Source organism: Delphinus delphis, chromosome 11 (assembly GCF_949987515.2).
Source record: "Delphinus delphis chromosome 11, mDelDel1.2, whole genome shotgun sequence".
NCBI lineage: Eukaryota > Metazoa > Chordata > Mammalia > Artiodactyla > Delphinidae > Delphinus > Delphinus delphis.
This window is the reverse complement of record NC_082693.1, coordinates 57,177,980-57,194,181: the sequence shown is the minus strand read 5'-3', so window position 1 is coordinate 57,194,181 and position 16,202 is coordinate 57,177,980. Positions and strand designations below refer to the sequence as shown.

The 16,202-nt window shown below is 38.9% G+C and overlaps 1 protein-coding gene across 5 annotated transcripts in view; it reads right to left on the bottom strand.

Annotated features, from left to right (window-relative positions):
• TBC1D15 (TBC1 domain family member 15) overlaps window positions 1-13,190 on the bottom strand; it is a 62,790-nt gene extending 49,600 nt beyond the window's left edge. For all 5 annotated transcript variants that reach the window (XR_009521229.1, XM_060025254.1, XM_060025256.1 and 2 more), the window contains exon 1: window positions 13,155-13,190. Coding sequence is in view for 4 of the 5 variants with exons in the window: in XM_060025254.1 (XP_059881237.1) it covers window positions 13,155-13,184 (30 nt within the window). In the remaining variant the exon portion in view is untranslated. The remainder of the gene's footprint in view (window positions 1-13,154) is intronic.
• Window positions 13,191-16,202: the final 3,012 nt, after the last annotated feature.

Sequence of the window (16,202 nt, the reverse complement as noted above, 5' to 3'; positions counted from 1 at the left end):
AGACTCTGCGAGTTATCAGCACCAAACATCCCGAATAGCAAGACAATGTATAGTCAGTGAAGACTTCCCGTGATTGTTACCTTAGGGATACAAAGGCACTAAATGTAAACATAAAACAGTCTAAACAATTCTCTAGCATATATACCCGAGATATTACTAAAAGTCTATGTCAAATTCTCCAACCCTAACAAGTTATTAATTTGTGATACTTTACAAGGGAACAAATTACATGGCAAAAACATATCTGGAGTATATCTCTAATGGAAACAAAAATGTGCTTTCATTTTATCTTCCCGTTCATATGGCAGAGAAAGCTCAGTATGAAAACTGTACACAACAGAACATACAGTTGTCGTCAAAAATCAGGATTTGGGTGGTTTGGTGTGTTTTTTGTTTTGTTTTGTTTTTTGATGATTCCTGTATATCCAATCTTTTGAAATCAAGAAGTATTGTGTTTGATACAAGAAATTTAAATTCAAACGTGATTCAAGGAAAAATAAGATATCAAATACCATGAAAGACAAAGGTGCAACTGACTGAGAAAAACAAAACTGGAAGTACCTAGTAATACTAAGTGGAGGACAGAGAAGGAGGACAAAAAAAAAAAAAAAACAGGATAGCAGTGTTTAAAAAAATGCTAATAGTAATAAAGAAATGAAAGAAAGTAAGTTCTATAAAAGTTAGGATAGTAGTTACTTAGGGGAAGAGGGGTACCTGCAAAGGTCTATTTCTTGACCACCGTGGTGGTTACAAAGACATTTGCCTTGTGAGTTATTAAGTTATGTAAGTGTGATTTTCTGTATATAAATTTTGTTTCACAACCAAAATGCTAAAAATTACTGGTGATAAACACAAAATGTTGGGCTTCCCTGGTGGCGCAGTGGTTGAGAGTCTGCCTGCCTATGCAGGGAACACAGGTTCGTTTCCCGCTCCAGGAAGATCCCACATGCCGCGGAGCGGCTGGGCCCGTGAGCCATGGCCGCTGAGCCTGCGCGTCCGGAGCCTGTGCTCAGCAACGGGAGAGGCCACAACAGTGAGAGGCTCGCGTACCGCCAAAAAAAAAAAAAAAAAAAAAAAACCCCACAAAATGTGAAGTCTTAAACAGAATTTAAACCATATCTCAAGGATAACAGAGGGATACTGTCAGATGCAAATCATGACATGAATTCAACAATGGAAGGACAGGTCTTGAGAAGAAGGAGAAGGATAGATCAAATAGATTTGAGGGAAAAGCACAACCTATTAACCTACAGACTCCAACCTATTAACCTATTAACCTACTGTAGGAGTCTATTAACCTACAGACTCCAACTAAAAAGAGAGAATCAGAGTGAAAAGAAAAGCCCAAAATCTATGCTACCTACAAGAAAAGTATTTTAAATATAAAGACACAAATAGGTTAAAAATTAAAAGATGAAAAGATATGCCAACGCTAATCAGAAGCTAGAATGGCTATATTAATATCAGACAAAAATAAATTTCAGAGCAAAGAAATATTACCAGGTAGAAAGATATTTTCATAGTGATAAAATGGTCAGTGCCTCAAGATTACCTAACAATTCCACGTGTTTATGCACCTAATACCAGACCTTCAAAATACATGAAGCATAGAGTGATAGAATTGCAAGAAAAAACAAACAAGTCCACAATTACAGTCAGAGATTTCAAACCCCTCTCTCAATAACTGATTAAACAATAGACAGAAAATCAGTAATAACACAGAAGACTTGATAACACCATCAACCAACTGGACCTAATTTACACTCAAAACGTTCCACCCAACAACATTTGCCAAGACATATCAAAACTTGGGCCATAAAACAAATCTCAATAAACTTAAAAGAATTCAAGTATATTCTGTGGAAGTAAGTTATAAATCAGTAATAGAAATATCTTCAGAACATTCTCACATATCTGGAAATTAATAACATATTTATAAATAACCCAAGGGTCAAGAAGAAATCAAAGGAAAATTAGAAAGTATTTGAACTCAATGAAAATGCAAACGCATCGTATTAAAATCTGCGTAGGGCCACTAAAACAGTGCTTACTGGGAAACATAGCATTACATGCCTTTATTAGAAAAGAAAAAAGGCCTCAAATTAATGACCTGAACATCTACCTTAAGAAACTAGAAAAAGAAATGCAAATTAAACCCAAAGTAAGCAGAAAGAAAAATCAGAGTAGAAATTAATAAAATAGAAAAAAGAAAAATGGGGGAGGGGAGAAGAGATCAATGAAACTGAAAGCTAGTTCTTTGAGAATAAAACTGGTAAAACTCTAGCCAAACAGATGAGGAAAAAATAAGAGACACAAATTAACAATATTAGGAATTAGAACTTTAACATCACTACAAATGTATACAAGTAAAAGAGATACTAAGAAAATTTATGAACAATTTAGACTAATAAAACTGACAACTTCGGACTTCCTTGGTGGCGCAGTGGTTAAGAATCCGCCTGCCAATGCAGGGAACACGGGTTTGGGCCCTGGTCCAGGAAGATCCCACATGCCACGGAGCAACTAAGCCCGTGTGCTGCAACTACTGAGCCTGTGCTCTACAGCCCGTGAGCCACAACTACTGAGCCCAAAAGCCACAACTTCTGAAGCCGGCACGCCTAGAGCCCATGCTCCACAAGAGAAGCCACCGCAATGAGAAGCCCGCACACCGCAACAAGAGTAACCGCTGCTTGCTGCAACTAGAGAAAGCCCGTGCAGCAACAAAGACCCAACGCAGCCATACATACATACATACATAAGTTTATTTTTAAAAATTGACAACTTAGACAAAACAAATAAATTCCTTAAGAGGCACAGCTATCAACACTCACAGATGAAAAAGATAACCTGAGTAGCCCAGTATAAATTAAGGAAATTCAATTTTTTTTAATTAATTTTTATTGGAGTATAGTTGATTTACAATGTTGTGTTAGTTTCTGCTGTACTTTTTTTTTTTGGCCACACCGCGAGGTTTTGTGGGATTTTAGTTCCACGATAAGGGACCAAACCTGAGCCCTTGGCTGTGAGAGCACGGAGTCCTAACCACTGGACCACCAGGGAATTCCCTGAATTTTTAGTTAAAAGCCTTCCCACAAAGAAAATTCCAGGCCTAAATGGTTTTACTAGTAAGCTCTGCCAAATATTTAAGAAAGAAGTAATACCAATCCTATACAAACTCAGGAAAATGAAGAGGAGGAATACTTCCCAACTCATTCTAGGAGCCCAGCACTACCCTGACACTAAAATCAGACAAAAACAAGAAAATAAAACTATAGACCAATATCTCACATGAACTTAGGTACAAAAATTTTAAATAAAAATTGAATCCAACAATATGTAAAAAGGAAAATACTTCATGACCAAGTGGGGTTTACTCTTACGGTTGGTTTAATATTAAAAAATCAATCACTATAATTCATCACAATGAAAAATTTTAAAAAGAAAAACCATATAAATCATCTCAAAAGATGCAGAAAAAGGATTCAACAAAATCCAACATCTATTTCAGACAAACACTCTCAGCAAATCAGTCATAGAAGGGAAACTTCTTCAGCCTAATAAAGGGCAACTATGAAACAGTACAGCTGACATCATATACTTAAAAGACTGAATGCTTTCTCCTAAGATCAGGAACAAAGTAAGTATGTCCACCCTTACCACTTCTACTCAACACTTTACTTGAGGTTTCAGACACTACAAAAAAGAAGAAATAAATGGCATCTAGATTAGAAAAGAACAAGTAAAACAACTTATTTACAAATGACACGACTGTCTATGTAGAAAAGCCACTGGAATCTACCAAAAAGCTACTATAACTAAGTGAATTAAGGCTCCGGCAGAGAAAATATATTTGCAAATCATATTGTATATGTAATAAAGGACTTGTATCCAGAAGATAAAAAGAACTCTCAAAACTCAGTGACAAGAAAATGAAGAAAACAATTTATTCAATAAAATAAAGTGGGCAAAAGGTTTGAACAGACACTTCAAAGAAAGTATAGGGATGACATAAAATCCCATGAGAAGATGCTCAACATCATAAGTCATTAGGGAACTGCAAACTGAAGCCATCTATTAATTCTAAAAACAAACGTGCCAAATGTTTCTTTTTTTGGGGGGGGGGGCACCATGTGGCATACAGTATCTTAGTTCCCCAACCAGGGATCGAACCCACACCCCCTGCAGTGGAAGCATTAAGTCTTAACCACTGGACTGCCAGGGAAGTCCCCAACATGCCAAATGCTGACAAAGATGTGGAGCAACTGGAACTTTCATACACCACCAGTGGGAATGTAAAATGGTACACCTACTTTGGAAAATAGTTCGGCAGTTTCTTAAAATGCTAAACATGCAACTAACATTACAATCCAGCTATTCTACTCCTAGATATTTGCCCAAGAAAAGAGAACGCACATACTCATATGACACATACTCATATCAATGTTCACAACACCTGTATTTGTAACAGCCAAAAGTGGAAAAAACCCAAATGTCTATCAATGGGTGAATGGATAAGCAAATTGTGGTATACCCATACGACAGGAAACTACATGGCAATAAAAAGGAGTTAACTAATGATACATACAGCAACATGAATGAACCTCAAAATAATTATGCTGAATGAAGAAGGTCAGACCACAAACAGAGTACATACCATATCATTTCATTTATATAAAGTTGTAGAAAATGCAAACTAATCTATAGTGACAAAAAGCAGCTCAGTGTTTGTCTGTGGACAGGATGAAGGTAGTGATAGATTACAATAAGTCAGGAGGAAACTCTGAGTGGTAGACATGTCATTCTCTTGATTCTGTTGATGGGTCCATAGTGTATATATACATCAAAAGTTAGCACATTATACATGCTATATGCAACTTACTGTTTGTCAAGTGGCACCTCAATAAAGCTGTATAAAAAATAACTTACAGGAAAAGTCTATTTTTTTAAACTTCAAAACGCTGTATAAAAGTAAATACGTTAAGTAAAGATATTTTACTTTAAAAAAAAGCAGAAAAGAAAGAAAAAGAAGTTGATCCTGCCTCAAAAAAATTAAAAAATCACACCCTACCTGTTTTTCATTGTGGATTAAGTGTCCATAGGGAGCAAAAACTATCAAGGACATTCAAACACTTGCCACTTGGTGGTGCTAAACTAATTATCTAAACTTGAGTCGACAAACTTTTATTAGGCACTTATTATGCGCCAGACACCATGGAGAACAGAAAAATAAACAAGATAAAGTTCCTTGCCTGTATGTATCTGGCAATGTTATAAAAAAGATAAAATCTTTACACAAGCTAGAATATTCTAAACTGCTCCCCACCCTCTTGGGAGGAAAAAAAAGAACAATGTGTAAAGGTACTAAAGAAAGGAAAAAAGTTCTCCATTTGGAATAAAATTGTCTCAGGCCCTTCAAGTTCTCCTTTATTCTTAAATATCTGCTAAGATGCATAAGCAGGTAATTATATTTATAAAACTTCCAATGACAGCCTGCTGATGGCAATAGAAAATTCAGATTTTTTTCTTCCAAAGGAACCATGTCCGACATAACTCATTAAAAGTGCTCTGGGGACCACAGCAAATGTTTTAGAATAAACTTACTGACCTCTAATTTAGCAAAAGTTAGAATGAAGTTGCACAATATAGTAGCAGATAAATTTTTATATTACTCCTACACTTAAGTGGGATTGGATTTTTGTGTTACAATTATTATAATATTTTCAAAAACTAAAGATAAATGAAAACATTCAACCCAAATATCTGAAATTTACTCTTAGGCTTAGGGATAAAATTCTTGCCTTAAATCTCTGTCCAAACCTGGAAACCCAACATCTACCATACACAACATACATTCTTGAACTTTAGGAACTGTGAATTTTATAAGCTAAATTTAACAACAAGAAAGTTACAAAAATTCAGTTTCTTTGAAATCATTCAGCATATAAATAATGTAAATTTTGGATTAGAGACAGTATCACCAGGAAATGCCAGTGTAAGCCCTGAAACTCTAATGAGTTCTACACCCAAATATCTAAGCAGCCACTTGATATCTCCACTTGAATAATCCACAGGCATCTTATACTCAGTATGTTTTATCCTAAATCTGCTCTTCTGATATTCCCAACTCTGTGTAAGACATTCCATCCACGCAGTATCTTAAATGCCTCTTTCACCATACTCATCCTACCTCCTAAATCCCTCGAATCTTCTCTGACACTGACCCCTCATCATATGTAGCCTGGGTTTACTAAAATAACATTCTGGTCTCTCTTCCCCAAGCTAATCACCTTCCAATAATCTGTGTAAACTGTATAATGTATAACCACTGCCAAAAATGATCTTAATAAAACGTACATCTGACCAATCCACACCTAAGCTCAAAATCCTTCTGACAACACACTTTACATCTACAGCTATGCAACACCTGACACTCCCAAATACTTCCTGCCTTGGGACCCTCTGAACTCACCTGCTCCCTCAAAACCTTGTGCCTTTTTGTGTGTGTGCATTCTGTTCCTTCTACCTAGAACACCCTTTTATACCTTCTCTCTGCAAACAACTTCTATGAAGTCCTTCAAAAGAACACAATAGCCCGTCCAACACTTCCAATCACCCCCATTCCACCTAATCTGATTTAGAAGTTTCTTTACTCATACACATTTATTAGGCACCAACTAGATGTGGGGAGTAAAAGGTACTGGTGGAAAAACATACATCGTAAAAAGTGTCTAACTAAACTAGTAATGTCATGTAAATCAATGGTCACAGAAGTGTGTGATAGAAGTATGCACAGGATCCTGTATGAGATGTCAATTTCAGTTATTTCTTCAACAGATGTACAGTGAATGCCTAACAATGTGCCAGGCACAGAGTAAGCTTCTAGGTATAAATAAATAAGACTCAGTCACTGCCTTCCTAGCAATCTAATTGGTGATTAGGACAAGAAAACAGACAATTACAACATATGATGGAGGTTGAATAGGCTGCCACAGCAGACCCTAATAAATTATAGCTAACCTAGATGTAAGGGGCTCAGGCAGGATGAGAAATCAGGAAGACTTTAACTAGAGTGACATATAGCCTGAGACCTGAAGAATGGCAATTTTAACTAGAAGAGGGTATATGTTCTTGGAAGAAGCTGTATGTTCTATACAGAGAGCAGTAGTTCAGTGCATGGCTGCAACCCAGATCAGACAGTACTAAGAGTTTAGAGACAAGAGTACAGACCAGATCAGATCATACCGGATTTTTTAAGCCATGCTCAGGAATTTGGGAGTTTGGAATTCACCCTGAAGATGATTATTTGCCACTAGAAAGTCATTAGAAAGTTCTTGCAGGGAATGGTATGTCAGACCTGCCTTTTCTAAGCCAACACACCGGCTGCAGAGCCAAGAATGAACAGCTGCAGTAATCCAGGGAGGAAGCGATTCATGGTTGCTTGAACCAAGGCAGTGGCAGAGGGATGAAGAAAGGCAGATGGCTTGTAATGATATTTAGAAGGTCAAAATGATAGGACTTTGTGACTGATTAGATGTGGGAGGTGAAGGGAAAGGAGTCAAGGACAAAACTGAGTGTATGCGGTTATTCACTGAGAGAATACAGAAGGAAGAAAGTAAACAATGAGTTTTATTTGGGGTGTGTTAATCAGTAATGACTGTGTAACTCAAAGAAATGCAGAACACAGGTGGTTTTAAGAGTAACAAACCACACAAATTTTGAGAGTGAAGACAGAGAGAGATTGAGATATTGAGGATGGTACAATTCTCAATAAAGAGCAGGCAGCAGAACTATTACTGCATCTTAAGCGTATCAGTGTGCCAAACAATGTCAGACAGGAGGGCAGTATGGAAGGTATAGTATAACAAGGATTAAACGAATGACTTCTCTTATACCAACGACTACAGACACACCATAGATTGCACAAGAAACAGTGAATGGATTTCATAAGGATTTCCTTCCACCAAAAAGTGAAAATTAAAAGGCTGGGTTACAATTTTTCATTTAGTCTCAGCAGCATTTTGAATTCTTCCCCCAAAAGTCGTGTTTTTATTAAATCACAAATTGAAATGACTTGTTGCAGACTACTGTGCTGTGTCGAGAATAAAGGACTCAGCACACAGAAGGTACTCAAATGTTTGTTAAAGAATGCTAGAAAAATAAAGAAGACATACTCATATTGTATCCTACACAAGGAAAGTTACTACCATGTTACAAGATCTAGTCTAAGAAAATTCTCCAGGAAAACCTGCTAGATACTAAGAATCTTAATCTTTCTTAAGCAAGGGGTTTCACAGGACTACAAGCATATCTAAAAGGAACTGGAAGGGACCAAATTTAAGCTACAAAATAAATTCTTACTAAAAATGCCATAAAAAAAACTCAAAGAAAAAATAACAGGTGATTTCCCAATTGTTTCAAGTTATTTTCAATAGAACCAAATTCTAACACAGCCTAACACAGTAAAAACACAGACCTAGAGTGAAATGCAAATATACTAAAACAGGACTTTTTAACTCCAAAACAAGAGTGCTATTAGTGAACACACCTCTCTTCCTCTAGTCTCCCTTCATTTTTTTCTACTTTCTTGCTCTTTCTTCTTCACTGAATACCTACTATATGCCAGAATGTCTGCCAGACACAGGTAAAACATTTCAGGCCCTGCCCTCATGAGGATCAGTCTACAAGTCTCAAGAAAACGAACATTCACTAAAATTAGCACCACTTCAAGGACCTAAAACTCATATTTACTTTCTTATTTAAACAAGCGAGTGGTTTTTAGTGAATGTTTTCCTTCTGAAGAACTGAAGTCTGTAATCTCCAAGGTAAGGGGCTATCTGATGTATCCCCAGTGCCTAAAACAGTGCCTGGAAGAAAGCAGATACTTAATAAATATTTGTTGAATAAATGAATAAAAGTAAACTGCAACCATCAGAGGCACTGGGTATAAGGCCAAAACCTATTTCAGACTATCGCTTTTCTCCCGCCTTCTCTGCAATGAGTCAACTCATTCCATTAATTCAACTCATTCCATTAATTATCCTAAAGCAGGATAGCCTTTGCAGTCAGTGTCCCTATTTCTCCCCTAAAAATTCACAGGAGGATCTATATGAGAAGATGAGTGTTAGCTGAACCTACTGCGATAATCATTTCACAATATATATAAATCAAACCAATAGGCTGTATGTCTTAAGCTTATACAGTGATGTACATCAATTATTTCTCAATAAAACTGCGGGAAATAAAGATCACAGCCAGGAAAAAAAAAATTCACAACAGAATGTCAATCTTTCCCCCCTATTTGGTTGATTGTTAAAACATATGGTTCTATATATACATAGCAACAAAGAATAGCTGAACTCCAAGAACTAATCAGGGTTTATAATCAAACTCAAACCCACTTTCACAGGCTCAGCTAAGAAAAATATACATAGATGAAACACTGAATCCATCCACTCATGTTGACAACAACCTACCCCTGAATTCAGTCAAATCATCAGAGACCTAAATACATCAAATCAGTACCCTGTATTTACTGAACTACTTAGCTAGCCACTGGTATAAAACCATCAGCATACTAATGGGCATTATAGGGTTGTGGGGTTTTTTAACCATAAGGATACAATATGCTATATAATCAAATTCATTATAGTACATAGTATAAAGAAACTACAGAAGAGTTTATCCTTGGATCTAATCTTCAGAAACTAGTTTTTTTGGGTTTTGCTCCTGGTTTTATTTTATTGTAGATCCTGTAATTCTTATTATTGATCAAGTTCCCCTCTTTGGCAAAACTGTAGCCCACTAAAGCATAGAGTTTATTTAATAATCGTACTTCCAGTTCCATTTACCTTTCTTACCCTTATTCACTTTCCTTTTGTGTTTTTTCCCTCTGATTTATTTTAAATAACTATAGTGCTTTAATATTTGTAAGCGGCCTTAATCTCTCTGTAGAAAGTGGCAGCAAAAATAAACATTCAACTACTTCCAAATCAATAATAACCTTACAACTTTAAGACCGTCTGAAAGATCTTCCTTAACAATAGTAATAATAGCAGCTAAAATTTAAGCACTTACCTGATGCCAGGTACTATTCTAAATGCTTTGCAAATATTAACTCATTTAATCCTCTCTACAATTCCATGATGGAAAATAATTATTACCCCCATTTTACAAATAAGAAAACTGGTGCACAGAAAGTTAAGAAATTTGACCAAATTAACACAGCTATAAAGCAGTGGAGCTAGGTTCTGAACCCAAGCAATCAGATTCCCATCTCCTTAACCACTGCCCTACTGTGATGATTTTTCATTCATCAAAACTATGTGACTTCTAAAACAAGGTATTTTTCAAATCCTAAAATAACACTGAGAGTTAGAACTGAAGTAATTTCAAAAACGAAGTTCACACCCATACCAAAAACCATATTCTAAACCTTTAAAATTCTGCCATACCCAACCAATGACTTGCCGGGAAATTAAGATGATGAATAACACCTACACAGTATCTACTACGTGCCAGGCTTTGTTCTAACACATTTACTTATTAACCTTAAAAATCCCATAAAGTATGTACTATTATCATCCCCATATTACAGATAAGGACACTGAAGCATAGAGAGGTTAAATAATTTGACTGAAGTCACTAGCAAGTGTGAAGTTAGTTTTTGAAACTTGTTTGGCTCCAGAGTCCAAGCTCTTGACTGTTATCTTACACTGCTTCTCCATATGACAGAGATTAACTTCCTCCCCCCATCACTTCCTACACTCAAAGTTCAAAGCAAGCAAAGTAGTCTTAGTAGAAAAGTTACTGTACATCCTAGATCTCAACACCAAGAGGTTCTAATTCAACAGAGTTGGGTTGTGGCCCAGCACCTATATTCTTTAAAAGTACCACATGTGAGTCTTACAAGTCTTGGTTAACATTCACTGCCCTAGGTTTCTAAATTAGACAGGTCTTAGCTGAACCTTTGGGGTGGCGGGTGAGGAATAAATAAATACAGAGAGACACACATATACACACTCTTTCATAAATGTGTGTGTGTGTGTCTTCTTTGCATTCCCCTGTCCCAAAGAAACAAGACTGGGAAGTAGGGAAGCATAAGACAAAGCCAGAAAGACAATATGGCTTTTTATGCCATGTTAACCAGCCTTGAGTATTATTTCAATGGGGACAATAACAAAATTAAGATTTTTTGTTTGTTTTTTAAAGCAAGAGACAATCAGACTTGTGCATTAGAAAATAACTCCAGTGGTTGTGTAGAGGAGACGGTGGGCAAAGAGACTGCAGACAAGGAGAAAAATCAGCCAAGAGCTCAAGACTAAATGCCTGAATGAACTAAGCACTGAGAATGAAGAGGATGCAGCAAATTTAAGAAACCTCTTTAAGGTAAAACTGGTAGGGCTTGGTTATTGCTTAGACGTTGTTATAGAAATGGACATCTCCAAGTTTGTTTTACATGCAACCAGGTGAATGATGATGCCATTAAACTAGATCTGAACTTGCTGAGGGAAGAGTAAGTGGCTTTTGCTGGTCATCATACAATTATTTGGGAGAAGGGCAGCTTTGGGCATGGAAAAATAATTTAGATGGAGTGATGAGAATGGGTATAAATTTGCAATGAGTGAGAATAAATGAGGTGACGAAGCAGAGCTAAGAAATAAAAGACTAATAAGTCACATTATGAAAGGCAATGACTGGAAGGAAAGGGTGGCAAAAGTCTTATATTTTACAACTCTGCTTCATCTCAAGGGTTCTATCAAAATCAATCCACACCTGAAAAAGTGTAGTTCAAACAGAAAGGATCCCTTCTTGGAAAGTCCTAGATAAAAAAAAAATCAAACAATATAACCTTAAAATATGTAGTGAGCCAAGCAGAAGATCAGCATCCACCCTGAAGACAAAACTGACAAGACAACCAAAGACCGTGAAAATCTGAAAACGATGACCAACCCATCATTTAAAATACTCAGTATGGAGAAGTATGTAATTTTTTATAAAGTTTTTATTATTTCATGTAATCTTAGCAACTCCAATACAAGAAATAATGCCTGGCACCACATCCATTCTGGGGATAAAGAAAATGAAGGACGGAGAATTCAGGCTTGCTCAATTTCCCAAGGTCACCCTCCAGAGTAACAGTACTGTGTTATTCTGGCTAGTGGTCCATACACTAAAGCACAAACGCTGTCAAATAATTCAAAATGGGATGGAGAGGGCAGCATAAAGAAAATGAGTGAAACTCAAGGAACGGAGAAAGCTATCTGCGAGAAGTAAGTAGTCCTTGGTGCTAGATGAGTCACTACCCGACCCAACTGTTTTCGAAATACTCGCGCAATGGGAAATGCTTCCAGTAGCATGCCACGATAGTCCTAACCAACAGGCATTAAGATGTGTCCTCGGAACATGAACAGGCACTATGCGATAAACTATCCTCCGCACCTAATCCGAATTCCTAACGAACTATCACGACGGGGTCAATGACCACCTCCGTAAGACGGTACCACGGAGTCTCCAACGGGAACATCACAGATTTGTCTAGGAAATAAATACCGTAACTAACGCCTTCCCAGACAAGCGTGCGATGCTGTAAATCTCCAGCTCCCTGAAGGGAAACATGCCCTGCTGCTCACCATCACCAACCAACTCGGCAACCTGGTAAAATGGATCCAATACACGCTTGGTTTGCACAGCTGCAAAGCACCTGTTTTCAGCTCTTCCCGAAGAGGACAAAGATGCCTTCACCAGAGTGAAGCAAAGGCGAGTTAGATTAGGAAGAGAAAAAATCCTGGAGTCCGAAGAGCAGACATAAAGAGCTCCAGTCAGAGAAAATCAAGCCAGAAAAAGAAAGCAACGGGGCAACCACCTGCCTCTTAAGAAGGCAATACAAATAAAAGCCCCTCGCCCTGGGACAGAGCCGACCAGAACAGCGCCGAGGCCTAGCTGGCCTTGGAGCAGGAGCCGGGTCTCTTAATTCCCGGACTGAGCCGGCATTCTCGAGAGAACAGCTGACACCACCTAGTCATCTTCTCCTGCATCCTCCACAGGCTGTTCCTGACACAGAAAGGCCCTCGCATCCCTCTCCGGCCAGGCTCCAAGCAGCAAAAACAGCCCCAGCCCGAAGAAAAACAGGAATGCTTCCCGCGGCCGTTACCTACCTTCCCGCTCACAACCACCGCCGCCGCCATGTTTGCTGCGCGTGCCTTTGATGACGTAGCAGCGTCTCACGTGTCTCTCAGACTCACAACAACATCCGGCAAAAGTAGGCTGATATCCGGGCGGGAAAGGGGCGGGGAGTGGCGGGAATGGCGAGGAGTGACGGGCGGGGACGGGAGGAGCCGCCTGACGCATGTGCACTGAGTAGGCCTCGGAGGCCTCTCGGGTGGAGTCGCTGGTGCATACTGCGCATGTGCCAGTTTATTTTCCTTGGAGGGTAAGCAATTTGAAGTGTTTTTGCTTTGGGGATTGGCTGGGGGCGAGACTCCGAGCCGCTCGCAGGCCCCTTCAGCTTGGTATGATGGAAAGGACTGCATATTGGGACCCAGCAAACCTGCTCTTGGCTTTGTGGCCGTGGGCAAGTCACTTCCACTTTCAGCCTCAGGGTTTCATCTGTGAAATTGAGATAGGGCTGTGGTGAAGATTAAAGGAGCCCCAGCCCTCTATCCGAGGCGCACACACAGAGACTTCTCGCCTCTATGTGAAGTTTCTGAAGTTGTGTCTGGTAACTGCCACTCACACATGACCAAGAGCGAGGTATTTTGATAGGAACTGTTTTGATACCACGCCCTCGTTGCTCCAGAGTCCATCGCACGTAGCTCACAGTTCCTACACAGTTGCTTAATGGCTCTTTGGAAACAGGTTTCTAAATTTATCCAAGCTTCAGGATGGAAAATGAGAATTACCCATGGGGTGGTTGTAAAGATTTCATGGGACAGTGCATATGTGGTAAGATGATTTGTTGAGATATTAAGATAATAATTTGTTTTGTTAGTGCTGTAAAAGAATGACTGGATACTACCCCCTGATAGCTCTGGCACAAGATTTGGGACTTCCCTTGCCCTAGGGCGGAATAAAAGGCCCCTTTGTACCAAGACACCTGTGCCCATTGTGGTACTTCTCTCTTCACACAGTGGAGAGAGGTTAGAAGCTTTCGAGGTTGGTTGAGTCAGTGGCAACCAAAGGGAATAACAGAAGAGGAGAGTTGCTGGTTCTGTGAATATTGGGGACCTAATGGGTGAAGGAGGTGGCAAGACCTTAGATGGGAATGGATGTGTAGTACTACTAGGAAGGCTGCATCAGAGATTTCAACCATAGCCAAGACCCCATGCCCAAGCTTGGCATTCACTTGGCAAAACAGCTCACCTGCAAAGGATAAACCAGCTGGGGAAATGAGCATGTTAGCAGTAACCAACATTGAATGAAGACTTGAGGACCTTCCCCAAATGTATTGGACTAAGTATGACCCCCTAGAACTTTCATGCAATCTTAGGTGTGATGTGTAGAGCCATGATAATGACCCAGGATAAATTTTCCGCCAGCTCAGAGTAACAGGGTGTGGTTACAGAAAAGTTTTAATGACGTTTCTTATGCCCTGTGTTTTGGAGAAAAGTTGAAGCCCTTAGTAGAGTACTAGGAATAAAATACTCAATAAATGGTAGCTATTATTTTATATAATAAGCTTGGGAATTAAAGATTTGTCATTGAAAATTTGGCACCCTAGGTTCATCTGCTACTTCATATTCTTAAGCCTCATCCTACAGCTGCCCCTTAAATTCTGGTGCTACTCATGGGCTATCCTTAGACTTCTTTACTTTTTTCCAAAAGCTATTCCTGGGCTATTATCTTCATATTCTGATATCACCACCTCCTAAATGCTGATGGCTCCCAAATATCTCAAGCCCAAGTCTCTCTTTCTTTCCTAAAATCTAGAGCCTACACCTACTGCCCCTTTTTACTTGAATGACCCACTCACACCTCAAAAAATCCTAAATCTTTACTACTCAAAGTGTAGTCTGCAGACCAGCAACAACATCATCACCTGGGAGCTTCTTGGAAATGCAGAATCCCAGGTTCCACCCCAGAACTACTGCATCAAAATCTGCATTTTAACAAAACCCCCAGGTGATTTGTGTACACATTAAGGTTTGAGAAACATGGTCTTAAATGAAACTTAAATTTTGCTTTTGTTCTCTGAAAATTACTACCATTTACTGAACTAGAGATGCAGTCAGACCACAATTTCTCCAGGAAAGTGTTGCTATCATGTTACCCCTTTTTGATGTCTTCTGGGGAACATCCCTATTATGTCTCTCCTTCCTATCCCCACTGCCACTCCTATGGTTCAGGTCTCTCATTACCTCTGGTTCGGACAACTACTGTGGCATCTTAATTCATTCTCTTGCTTTTGGCTTCATCTTCCCCCTACCCCATCATTTATATTCCTACCAGATTAATCTTTCTAAAGCATAAACATGATCATGTGAACTCCCTGCTTAAAATCCATTAATAGTTCCCTATCTCTTCAGGAAAGAGTACAGATTCTCCAGTGTAGCATAGAAGGTCCTTCATAAATTGTTGCTGCCTACCATTTTAGCTTTATCTTCCCAACTCAGACCCAGTTCTCCAGCCATAACCAAATAACTGCTGTACCCTGACTGTTCCATACTGTGTCCCAAGATTGCTTGTCACTGTAGCAGATTGGCTTGGCTTGGATCATGGAACCATCCTTGAGCCAATCACAGTGGCACAAAGTATATGATGTTCTGATTGGCCAGATTTGAATTATATGCCCACAGCTCCAGTCAAAGTACACAGAATGAGAAGAAGGATAATTCCCAGGGGAAAATCCAGGAACCATTCCAGAAAAAAGGGGGAGTGGCTGCTGAGCAAGCGAGCAGACATCAATTACAGAGGTTCCATTTCTGCACTTTCATGGTGTCACACTGTAAAATAGTGGTTTACTGAACTTCCTTTCTTTCCCTACTAGGCTATGAATTATTGGAAAGCAGGGACTATGCTTTTTATATGTGCAACCACCGCACCTGGCACAAATGCCTGACCCACAGCAGACTTAAATAAGTGTTGGTTTAACAAATTAATGTCAACTAATTCCCCTTCCCCATTTAGAAATGGCACAGTTATACTTTACATTCAAGAGGAAAGAGACCATTTTCCTTTTTCAATAATATCCTCTGTCTATAGGCAAA